Source organism: Alexandromys fortis, unplaced genomic scaffold (genome assembly GCF_014885135.2).
Source record: "Alexandromys fortis isolate MF-2015 unplaced genomic scaffold, M_Fortis_MF-2015_v1.1 scaffold_22, whole genome shotgun sequence".
In the NCBI taxonomy this organism is placed as follows: domain Eukaryota; kingdom Metazoa; phylum Chordata; class Mammalia; order Rodentia; family Cricetidae; genus Alexandromys; species Alexandromys fortis.
The window spans coordinates 1,196,724-1,209,715 of NW_026067900.1; the positions used below are offsets into that span (position 1 = coordinate 1,196,724).

The 12,992-nt window shown below is 46.4% G+C and overlaps 1 protein-coding gene across 4 annotated transcripts in view; it reads right to left on the bottom strand.

The window, feature by feature from the left end:
* The window catches only part of Tln2 (talin 2), a 428,435-nt gene that overhangs the window by 13,841 nt on the left and 401,602 nt on the right, over positions 1-12,992 (bottom strand). For all 4 annotated transcript variants that reach the window (XM_050125928.1, XM_050125904.1, XM_050125914.1 and 1 more), the window contains 2 exons: positions 10,912-11,017; positions 9,568-9,692 (listed from right to left, as the gene is read on the bottom strand). In XM_050125928.1, the coding sequence (XP_049981885.1) occupies positions 9,568-9,692; positions 10,912-11,017 (231 nt within the window). The remainder of the gene's footprint in view (positions 1-9,567; positions 9,693-10,911; positions 11,018-12,992) is intronic.

The following is a 12,992-nucleotide window of genomic DNA, read 5'->3' on the forward strand; positions in this document are numbered from 1 at the left end:
GGAAACATGAAGGGAAGGTAGGGCAGTAAAAAGGGAAGGAGAACACAGCCTTTGGGCATGTGGTAAAAAGAGGAGAAAGGTTTGTTCTCTGAAGGGCTATCTTATATGAAAAGAATCACAACCTACATATGTAAGGTGTGTTCTGAGAACAGCCTTCATCAGAGCGGGAAGAGCAGCAGTGTGGAGAGCAGCCAGGGAACGCCAGTGCAGAATCTGCAGAGCAGGCACCACGACTGCTCAGGCCTGCTTCCCTCAGCAAAGCTTCATCCCTGTCTCCTCTACAGAAGGCTGAGTGGTCACTTTCCTCTCTACTTTGTTTGTTTGTTTGTTTGTTTATTTATTTATTTACTTATTTATTTAATTTATCAGGTTTTCTGAGACAGGGTTTCTCAGTGTAGCCTTGGCTGTCCTAGAATTCACTCTGTAGACCAGGCTGGCCTCAAACTCAGAGATCTGCCTGCCTCTGCCTTCTGAGTGTTGGGATTAAAGATATGCGCCACCATGATGGGCCCTTTCCTCTTTAATTGAGACCCTTTGCTGACCTGACCCAGATCTTTGAAAAATGGATGACTCTGAGATACTTACTTCTGAGTTATTTTCCCCAACACTGGATCGCAAAAAGCTTTTATGATTGTTAAAACTCATCCCTTGAAGAGCACGATTGGGGTTGGTGAGATGGCTAACAGAGCTTGCTGCCAAGCCTGATGACCTGTGTTTGAACCCTGGAACCCATGTGGGGGAAGAGGAGCCAACTCCTTAAAGCTGTGGTACACCCCTACTCCCAGAACTGACTAAATAAACTTAATTAAAAACTAAACAGCATGAATGATCTCATGCACATGGCTGCCTCACGATTACTGGCATGAAGGGAAGGCAATGCCCTTGAGAAGCCACAGGCTCACCAGAGATCCCTTCTGCAGAGTTACCCACAGGCCTGGTTAAGGATGCAGACTGTGTGGCAGCAGGTCGGGATGAGGCTCTTATTTCTACGAGAGGTGGTTAGGAACACTCTGGGAAGCACAGGGTGGTTAGGTTCGCTCTGTGATCTGCTTAAGGCTGCATTCAGCTTATGTTTCTCCTGCACAGAACCAGGCAGGAGAACACATGTGATACACGGCAGTTGAATGACTTATTGCCTTTATTCAAAAGAAGCCCTTGAAAGTTCCAGAGTTCAGCCAGGGCACAGTAATGGAAGTGGGGGCTAGGGATATAGCTCAGTTAGCAGAGTACTTGCCTAACATGTACAAGGCCCTGAGTTTGAGACCCAGTACTGCACAAACTGGATGGCAATATACATTTGTAACCCTAGCATTCAAGAGGTGAAGGTAGGAGGATCAGAAGTTCAAAGTCATCCTCAGCTACACAGAGAACTAGAGGAAGTCTGGTTACACAACACCAGTTTCTGACATGAAGTCATATGACATTAAGACATCTGTAAACACGGCTTTATATCAAGAAGCTCTCTTACTAACACTGGCTCTGGGAAGATGGTTAGCGCAAGTAGAAAGTACCACCTAGTGAAGTTGGTCACTAACTCTCAATCTTGAGTGCCAGGTCCCTTTTTCTGGTCTCCTCTACTGGAAAGGCTACTGGCTGGGTCACCACCAACTCTTAGCCCTGTCTTTTCTTGGTAGTCTGGATGTCTGTAGCTGAAGTTGGGGTTGTCCTCACCTGGGCTGTTTAACAGCTTCAAGAGAGGTCTGATTATCTTTTAGTGACATTTTCCTGTTGCTGGCTGTCTGTAGGGACCACCATTTAAAGTCAGAGAACAGTTGGGCAAGGATGCGCCTGGGGTTGGTTCCTTGCTGTCCACTTCCCACATTCAGGAGGGAACGTGATACCCCTGACTCTACTCTGGTACATTTCAGACTTCAGAAACTCGAGTCCCATTGGGAGAGAGAGGAGGAAAAGAGTGGAAAAAGCTGTCTTTCATTTTTATCTTACGTTTTCGTCGTTTGGGAATCTCAACCTTATTTTTGCAGTGACTCATCCTTCATTCCCTCCTGGCCGGGAGGCAGGACCGCTGGAAGTAAATAATTCATCTATATAAAACATGAAAACCTCACAGTAGATAGTCAAGGATGGCTGACATATAAATTCATTACTTCTTCTCATTGTACTGGGGACGGAACCCAGAGTCTTGTACACTTGAGGCAAACACTCTATTATGGAGCTACATCGCCAGGGTCCTCATACTTCAGAAATTGCTTTTTAGGCTACATCTTTAGATGAGGTGAGTCTATTTGGGTCCTGTGCTGCATGCATGCTTCGTGTTATAAATAAAACACGAAGTAAGGATAAAGAAGCATCAAGGGACGCATGGTGTCGATGGGCACTGCTTTTGGCTTGTCCCTCAGCCCCAGTCCACGCGGTGGCTAACTTGGACACGGGTCACTGTTCCATACTGCCTAACGCATCACTTGTGCGTCTGCACCACCCTTCTCTGGGTAGTTCATCAATTTTCTTTGTCTTTAGCTAAGACATGCTTGTCCTTCACATCACATTTCGGTAAGACGCTAACTAGAACAATCAGGAAGCGCATTCCCCTCTCCACCCTCAGGAGTCCTGTCTCCTCCCTGCTCTGTCTTTAGTGATTCGCCCACACTCCCTGATGTCCACCGGGGACGTGTGGGTAGGGAGAGCATTTGGCTCCATGGTCCTGTTTCTCACCCATTTTGTGAATTAGGCCCCTGAGACCCTTCACCCAGGAACAGCCCTGACCTCTGCCCCCATCTTAGAGTTAAGAGACTTGTCTTGCTGTTTTCTTGAGACAGAATCTAACGTATCCCAGGCTGGCCTCTAGTTAGATATGTAGAAGACCGCCTGAATTCCCGATCCTCCTGTCTCTTCGATTAGACGCATGCACCATGCCCGGTTTATGGGCACAGGAGATTGAACCCAGGACCTCATGAATGATAGGCAAACTATCAAGTGAGCTACATCCCCAGGTCTGAGAGACCAGACTTTAAAAAATTATTTTTCTTTCTACTGTGGTGCACGTGTGCAAGTTCAAGGCCAGCTTTCTGGAGCTGGCTTTCCTTCCACTGTGGGGTTTGGGGATTGAACTCAGCTTGCCAAGCACACACAGCAAGCACTTTTACCCCCCTCGTCACCTCACCAGCCCAGACTGGACTCTTTGAGAGCTAAGAAGTACCATGACTGTTTTCCACACAACCAGCGACACGTGCCAAAGAGCTGCTCAAGCTTTTCCCCTCCCCTCAGCTCACACCTTGTCGTCTCCTGTGTTAGTTCTGCAGAGTGGCTACTGCTGAAACAAGGTCCCATCAAGTCAGAGGTTCACTGGATACCCAGGACTCCTACAACACGAAGAAGGTCTTTTCCTGCCTGTTGGATGCAGGAGCAGGCAGCCATGTTTTTCCTTTGTGCTGAATCTGGTTGCTACTGGCTTGCTTCTGGTTTTGACCTGAGAGATGCTTTGGGGAGAAAGTCTTGGCCGGAGTATACAATGGCTGCATCCGTTTGTGTTCTGGCGGACCCATGGAGGGGTTGGCTCGAGGACCGCCTTCGCCTTCATCCTTAATAGTTCTAACAAAAGGCAAATCTCCCAGAGCAATTGGCTCCCCTTCCCAGAGGCCTCATCTCAAGGGAAGCTCAGGGTAACACAGAGAGAAACCACCGCTGTGCAGTTCATGTTTGTGGCTAGAGAGGCACCACTGCCACATCCAGCCATACAATAAAAAGTGAGTTCATGTAGCATCCATTGGAAAAAACCCAAGTCTATATGGTCAGTATCCAGGAAATAGTTTTCCCACAGAATAAATTGCTTTATTGCATTTTTGTGCTCACTTTCAAAATGAAAAGTAATACCACTGAGATGCTCTTCTAATTACTCTCTGAGTGGTGGAAAAAATTCGTCAGGATTTTGTCCTGCTCTCAAAAGGGGGAGGGACACTTGGACATTAACCTAGTCAATATGGTCAATAGAACCCTTTCAGGTATTGAGTGAGACACATTTGGTTCGTCTTAGAAACCTCTGGTTTGAGTCTTTTATGCATGCAAGGACCTGACAAGCACGTGGCAGAGGCATGGGAACACACTCTCCCTGCTCATCTCTTGGCCTGGGCTCAACGGCTGGTATATGAGCCCCACGCCTACAGCGCAGCCATGCCAAAAACACTAAGCTCGCCTCTCCACTTCACAGAACACCTGGTCGCCTTCTCTAACTCAGCACATCAATCAGTAACACGGGAATGCTGGCCAGCAGCAAAGTTACCCAAAGAACACGACACTCCCATCTCTTCCAGCAAGCGGGCTTCATCTGAAAGACCTTTTAGAGCTATGCTTCAAAACAATTGTAATAGCCTCCTACCTCTTTCATACGGTCATTTGCCATTTCAGTTAAAGAATTGTGAGCAGATGGACCCAAGGCCAAGACCCTAAGCTGTGTGAACATGGCAGGGGGGGGGGGTGGTCACAGTTGCTCTGAAAACCTACTCGATCAAGCACCTGCGGACACACACAGCACACTCGCCACTGGGAAGGGACTCCAGGACTCCACCACAGCATGTCCTCCTCCTGTACTGCTGTCTGTAACCATCACCACTTGTTCTCTTGTGGAGGCTTCTAGATATTCCCAAGGTCCCTTTCTGACATCTCTAGTTATACTATTGCCCTGCCCCTGAAAGTGTGTGTGTTGTGTGTGTGGGGCGCTTCTCTACAGTCAGGAGTGCTCATTAAAAGAGTTCTTTTCTCTTAAAACAACACAATAACAAAAAACCAGGCTGGGAGCACAGCCATGTGGTTTCCAGAAAACAGTACTTATGAAGACTTGGGGCTAGAGAACTCAGAATGAACTCGTATACGTTCCACAGACTCATTTATGGGAAGAGGTCAAAGCAGCCAGAGAGGGCTGACATAGACTCGAAAGAATGCTTTCCCGGTCATTGTCCAACTTCCTGCCGAGCCAATTAGATGACGTGTTTACGTTCTGACTGCTGGGTTCTTCTAAATGCTATCAACCTCTGCTTATAAGTACACCTGCAGCAGAACACCACCAGAGCGGAGTCCACAGCAGTCTCTTCGTCAGACACACTTGGTCCCAGCTGAAGTTTGTATAAAGCCAGCAGCTCAACATCCATACAGTGAGTACAGATACTGTGGTAAGTTATCGATAATGTGTCTTTATCTTTTTTTTTTGCATTGAAAAAACTTGATTATAAAATTTCCTCTGTGAGAGTGTGCTGAGAATCAGGATAAAATTGAATCAGGAAGAAAAGTCTAGATGGCTGTGTTTGCCAGTTACAATCTTCTATCGAAGAGATGGGTTGGAATCTTCCCACTGAATATTCTTTAATATTCTCTTAAGAACTGCTCACTGCATACAACTAAACTATAGAAAATGTCTCAAGCTTTCAGGAGTTATGACTCCTTTCCGCAACAAACAATAGTAGCAGTGATACAGGCTGCTGTGGTTTGGAACAAAATGCCCCCCTGCATAGGTTCATGTGTGTGAACATTTGGTCTTCAGCTGGTGGGGCTGTTTGGAAAGGCTACGGGACCTTCAGGAGATGAGGTCTTGCTGAAGGAGAAATGGGGTTTGAGGTTTGATTGCCAGACCCCACTGGTTTTCCTCTCTCTCTGCTTCCTGACTGCCAGGCCTTCCCTGCCATGAAGGATTGTAACCCTTCTAAACTATAAGCCAAAATCCATCCTCTCTGTCGTCAGTGGCTTTTGGTTGGGGTAGTCTGTCACAGCAACAGAAAGGTAACGAAGACACAGGCCTTAAAGGTTACAAGAAGCGGAATAAAACATAACAAAGTAAGCACTCTGTCATCTAAACCTATTTGTGATTTTTAGTATATTCTTTCCTGTTGCCTTCTAAACTTTGTTAGGACCCCCGGAGAAAGGGCAAGACACTGTAGGAATATGCTTGATATATAGTTGGATTAAATAACAACCTAATATATCAAACATATCACACAGAGGCCTGCAGAAAAGGCATCCAGGTTTGACTGAGCTTGACAATAGGTACAGAACTGACGGCTATAGCTGCAGGAGCCAGTGGCCGCTGCAGGATCTCCCGGCCTGCCTCGGAGCAAGTCTGTAGGTGCAGTAAGGGTGCCAATAGCAAGACTGCTGGCACACACTCTGAGCCCAGGACCATTTCCCCAGATAAAAGGAGAGTCTGTGAATCTGTCCATCACTCACATCTGAGAGACTGCAGGTTAAAGGAGATGCTTCGGTGGGCAGGGCCCAAGGGTGGAACTATAGCAGAACCGTCTTCAGATGCCATAGACTGTTCTCTTAAAACAGATAACCCGAGAATCAGGTGACCAATGCAGCTTGAAGTCATCACCTCCCCTCCCCCAAATTATTCCTCAGAGCAGTGCAGGTGTTCTGCAGGGACGAGGGAAGTCCACATTCATGGGCATGTACAAGCATGTGTGTGTGGGAGGGGCAGGGTCACAGTTACAGGGGCAGGAATGCAAGAGCAATGGCCATTTATGGCTCCCTGGAAACTTTTGTTTAAGGTTACAGGAGACGATGGTGAAAAGTAACCTCAAAATATTGTTGTTTCAGTAATATTTTTTAAGCTGGGGAAATTTTTTTCATAAAAGCAAGGAGGATATTATACACCCTGGGAGAAATTTCCCAAAGTGGATGGCCCTCTTAGCAAAACAAAAGTCGCGTGCTTTGGGATGGTAAGATTCTCTGAGATACTTTCATAGATAACGCCTGTGTGGCAGGAACCTGTGGTCATCAGGAAGATTACTCTCCACTGTCCCAGAAGTAGCAGCCACTCTTCCCAACATCAGGTCAGGGGCCACCAACAGCAAACACCGTCAAATAAAGAAACCAGATCAATGGCGCTCACTTCGCCTTCACAGAAGAACCCCTCGGCTCTTTCCTAAGACCCCTATTGCAAATATGAAACCTAGTGCAAGGGGCCTTGCTGGCCTCCTGCATCTCACTGGCCTCCTGCAGCACTCATCCCTGGCTTCTGATGTGTGTCGGCTTTCAGGGTTGTCTTACAGAACTTTAATACAGAACCTGTCATTTCCTCCCATCCAAGTACTAACCAGGCCCGACCCTGCTTAGCTTCCTACATCAGCCGAGATCAGGTACATTCAGGGTGGTGTGGCAGTAGACCAGAACCTGTCACTTCCTAACCCCACCCCGATGCTTAGACATTCTCTGCCCATCTCCTTCATTTCCAAGCATCGTTCATGGCTGCATACACTTTTACCATCTCCTTCCCCGGAACTCGTTCCATGAGCATCTTCATGTGATGCAGTCCTGGCAACTACCGCTCTTCCTTGCTGAGACGGACTAACAGTCTGCAGGAGGACCCCAACTTCTCATTGCTACCAGCAAGGCTTCAAGGAACAACCCTCTCTCGCAGGTCTTGGATTTCTTCCTCAGAACAGGACCCAAAGCAAGTCTAACAGCTTAAAAAACATTATAAGGTGCAATGGTCCTAGGGACTAGAACCATTTTCTTTGCCAATGGGGGCAAAGAAGGAGTGGGATGTACAGAAGTTGCCACCCCAGCCGTATGCTCACATCCTGTTCAATCACATGGTCCAGTTGTAGCCAGCCAGGTCAAGGATCAGATGACTTCACCCCTAATGAGGTAACAGACTGGTCTGGAACACGTCTGTGGCCTGTGGCCTTGTCACTTGCCCTCCTATCCCATAGGGAACGGCGAAAGACCTTTTCTTTCACACATTTTCTGAAGAGGAAAGATGCATTTGGTCACAGTGATGGTGACGCCACCATTTACTAAGACCTAGTTAGGCACTGTGTTCTGACATTAGCGATTATATGCTTCAACAACAATCCTGCAGGATGAAGGAGATTCCACTAAGTCTGTTTTCCAAATCAAGAATACTGAAACAGATGAGACACCAGACAGAGAAAAGACAGGTGCTCAGGAGCACCCTAGAGAAGGGTGGGGGCGGGGCTGGGTGTTAAATGAGCAGCAGTCTCTTTCACAGACTGCAGGTGCTACCTGGCCGACAAGGAGCCTTCCCCTGCTGAAGGGGCCTCTTGGGAGAGACTCAATGAGCTGAATGACATGCAAATTAAACTGCAAACCTCAGAACCTAGGCAGACTCAGCCTTCAAGTGCTTTTCATCCACTAGTAACTTGATTTGCAAAGCAGAAACAAAAACCTAACCAGAAAATGCCGGTGTCTCTAACCCACAAGCAGGACTTAAACTCTGATAATATCAGATGATCCAGAGTGCCAGCAGAACCCCAGTAAACACAAAAGTCAGGGGTCAAAAATCTCCAGTTCCACCTTGATGAGGAAAATCTGAAATGTGTTTGCCATTGCAGCCAATGCTAGGAGATCGGTCGGAATGCTTGAAGGTTTTAGGAAAGCTCCAACTTGAACAGATTCATGAGCCTCCTGTGTCCTGCACACACCTTCTCTTGAACGCGGCTTTGGAAAGGGTTGGTACCTTTCAGCCCTCAGATTCCATCTTTCAGTCTGACAAAAGTTAAAATTTTAGGTAGTCGCAGTCCTAAACTGGGGGTCCAGATTTTGGGGGGGGGGTGTGAAAAGAGCCAGATTTTATTTCCATGTATGTGGGTCATGGGGAAGCGAACTGTAGACACCATAAAGGATAGGAAGAAAAGGAAGCCTCCTTGGGTCCCACCATCTTCCTGAAGATGGCCAGAGTGTGTGGTGGGAAAACAGCTGCTTACCATGGCTGAGCCTGGAGATGGGAGAGCTCCTACTGCCCCAGAAAAAATAATCTCTTTCCTTGCCACTTCTCTAACGTACAGTCTCCTGTACACACTGAAACTGTCCATGGCTGAATGCACCTAATTCTCTACTCGTGTGTCTGCATGCATATGTGGAAGCCAGGGGTCAAGTATCTCCTTCAATTGCTTCTCTACCATATCTCCACATATGTATATTTAGATTTCTTTTAAATTATGTATACGTACGTGTGTGTGTGTGTGTATTTATGTGTCTGTATGGGTGCGTGCGTACAGTGTCCATGGAGTCAGAGAGGGAGTGGGATTCCTTGAAGCCGGAGTTACAGACGGTTGTGAATCACCTGTTGTGGGTGTTAGGAACTGAACTCGGGTGCTGTGGAACAGTGACAGCAAGCGCTTTTATCTGAGCATCTTTCTAGTCACCCCTCTTTTTTTTTTTTCTTTTTCTTTTTTTTTTTTGATATACAGTCTTTTGTTGAACCTGGAGCTTACTAGTCTGAATAACCAGCAAGCCTCAGCAATGCTCCTGCCTGCCCCAGCTCCCAGTGCTGGGATTATAGGTGCACACCACCATGTGAGTTTTTTACATGGGTGCTGGGAAATCCAAACTCGGTCTTCATGTTTTCCCAGTAAACATCTTACTGCCTGAGTCATTTGCCCAGGCCTGTTGTTTCTAAGAAAACAGGATACTCAATACTGCTATTTCTGTATGAAAGGCAGGACGGAAGCCGGTGAACTGAAGGCTGTCGGTCTGTCTACTCACAGGGACTTTTGACAGAAACATTGACAACCTGCTTCACACGGTGGAGTTACACACAGCAGGCCGTGGACGCTCTGCTTCTCCTCTAAGTACAAGTGACCGGCAATGAACACTCACCTTTGGCTTTGCTCTTGGCTTCAGCTGCTCTAACTTCTTGGCCGCGGCTTCAATGGATGCTGCAGCTCCCAGCAGCTCTGTTTCTGCGATGACGGTTGGGTCTTCTGGATCCACCCACTCTGTTCCTAAAATCAGTCCCAGGAAAGTCACTCTTGGCAGGTGGAGACATGAGGGTACTGGTGTATTTACAAACAAAATCTAAACAGGCATTTTGGATGGCCCCATGGGCCGCCTCTCTGCATAAGGGATCCCTACCTAACTTCTTCATCTTCTGCACGCAGGGACTAAGGGGAGCTAATCTGCTTTTCAAAACCAGCTACATGTGTAGCCCCGTCCACAGGAATGGCCATAGACGGTAGATTAATCAATGGACCAAGACTCGAGTCTTTCTCTGCCTTCTGATTTATGCTCATGAGACTCTAGCCACAGAGTTTTGACATTCTCTTCAGGGAATGTGAGGAAGGGTCACATGCCTCAGAAAAAAAATGCTCTTCTTAGAGCATCCTTGTAAGCAAGTAAGGGCGTGCAAATGCTGTATTCAGTGCAATTCCCAAACAAGAATATTATTATTACTATTATCAAAATTACTTATAAAGTACTTACCTCATTTTGGTTACATGTATGGGTTTTGCTTGCATGCATCTTTGTGTACTATATGCAAGCCTGGTGCCTGCAGAGGCTAGAGAAGGACATTGTATCCCCCTGATCTGGAGTTATAGATGGTAGTAAGCTGCCATATAGGTGCTTGAAATCAACCCTGGGTCCTCTGCTAGAGCAACAAGTGCTCTTAACTGCTGAGACATCACTCCAGGCCCTAATCACTTTCTTTGGTATGACTAGAGATTGAAACTAGGGCCTAGCACATGCTAGGCAAGCATTCTCCCACCAAGCTACATTCCTAGTTCCTGTCCCCTATCCTTTCTTTTTACTTTTTGAGACAGGATCTTGTAAGGTTGCCCAAAGTTCAATTTGTTTCATAGTGCAGTCAGACATCAAACTTGCAATCATCTAGCCCGAGCCCCTGAGAATCTGGAACTACAGTCCTGCAGTCTTGAGGCCTGGCTCATGAGCATATTAGCCAACAGACAATAAATAGACAGCCGGATGACTAAAAATATAGCTAAAAATAAACGACAAGACTCCCAAGGGAGGTAAAGAGTTCCAGATGGATTATTTCGTGCAGGTAAAAGCACTCGATATAAAGGTCAGAGAAAAATGTTATTTTAAACATAAAAATAAAAGAATCCTATGCTTCTCATTCTCAGTGTACTTCTGTTTGCATCTCCCTGTCTTGTCCCTCTGTCCTAGCACAGTGCTGCAAGACAACATGAGGCTCTGACCTACCTTTCATGGCTTCCGCGGCCTGGATGAGCTCCGTTACGGCACCGGCCACCCTCTTGGAGAAAGCAGCCAGCTGATGTTTGAGTTCTGGGGTTGGCTTCTGAAGGATCTGTGGGTGAAAAACATGTTAGATGCATGGGGTGGGGAATGCCTGATGGCGGTACACTCCTGCTGGTGGAAAGGGGCATCTCTGTGAAGGATTTCAAGCGCTCGAGAGACAACAGACTCACCAGGTTTCAACAACAGTGATGCGGAGAATCAAGGGGTGCCTCGGTGGTCCCTTTGACATAGTTACCAAAGATAATGAGGCTGATCTTACCCTTCATTTCTTTTATTTTTAGGTAAAACAAATCCACAAATGTAAAAATGATGTGGAAGAACACCGTGAGTACAGAAGTGCCAGGCTAGGCAAACACAGAACCAGAGAAAGCGTGGGGCAGGGCAGGGTTGCAGGCAAAATTCTCACGTGAGCAACAGCTAACAGTCTAAGCCCTAGGATTCTGATCATGATCTGCTCTGCAAGATGTCTTGATATGCTTGCATGCTCCCCACCCCCTACAGGGTTTTTCTGTGTAACAGCTCTGGCTGTCCTGGAACTTCCTTTGTAGACCAGGTTGTTCTCGAACTCACAGAGATCCATCTTTGATGCCTCTTGAGTGCTGGGATTAAAGGCGTGCACCACCACTGCCTGGCTTGATATGGATATACTTTCTTTTGACTTAGTTCAAAGTTAAAAAACAGAACAACTAAGCCTATCTTATTTATTTTTTTGAAACAGGGTATCATCATGTAGCCCTGATTATCCTATGCAGATATGGCTGGCTTTGAACTCATGGAGATCCATCTCGCACTGCTCCTAAATGCTGGAATTAAAGGCGTGCACCTGGTATTACTGATTTTGCACGTGCTCGAGAATGTGCACACATGCTCATGTGGAAGTCAAGGAATGACTTGCAGGAGCTGGTTCTCTCCTTCCACTGTGGGATCCAGGGGTTGAACTCAGGATACCAGGCTTAGTGGCAAGCACCTTGACCTGCTGTGCCTTCTTGTTAGCCCCAGAGGTTTCAAGATTTTTTTTTAAGTTGTTATTTAAAAAGGTACCAGAACTGGCAACCAGCAATATCCTGTGAAACCAGATGGTCTCTTCTTAAATTCCTTCAAAAATGGAACTAAGAAATGAAGCAAAGACTCCTTTACCATCTTCCCCAGGATTTCAACTGAGGTGCATCTTCCTGGCTGTCCTGTCCTGATTCTGAAATTCTCTTCTAACAGTTTTCTGCTTCTCTTCCCTCTGTTCCACAATGGGAAAACTTCAGACACTTTAAGAGGCTTAGGAGAAGACACCTGCAGCCATTTGTGGACAATCATGGAGTCTCAGAGCCGAGGAGCAAGCGTGGGCTTTGGAGTTGGACAAGCCTATGTTCAGACCAGGCCTTACTGATTACTGGTGTGACTACAGAAACCACCAGAACCTTGTCTCTCCTCTATAAAGCTGGGACAATGCCTGTCTCTGAGGACCAAATAAAAAACACAGGCGAACCATCTCACCCAAGGCCCAGAATGCAGCAGGCACTCATTTAGTGTCAATTCTGTGCTGACTGTCCTATACTCTTTTAAAAAATCTGGTCAGGTAATATGGTATTTCAGAAGTATGGAAGAGATAGTTCTTGTACTTTAGGCCTAACTCCTCTGATTATGTTCCTAAAAGCAATGTAGTAAGCAAGCAAACAAACAACAACAACAAACTGGGTTGAAGGAGTTTATGGGTTACATTGTGACCAGTCCCAAACACGCCAGTGTACAGATCTCTCCCCATCTTCCTTCCTCTGGTAATTATATATGAATTATATATGAAGCTACAGTTACCCTGATACCAAAACCACACAAAGACCCAACCAAGAAAGAGAACTACAGGCCTATCTCACTCATGAATATCGACGCAAAAATTCTTAATAAAATACTGGCAAACCGAATTCAAGAACACATTAGAAAAATTATCCATTATGATCAAGTAGGCTTCATCCCAGAGATGCAGGGCTGGTTCAACATACGCAAATCTATCAATGTAATCCACCATATAAATA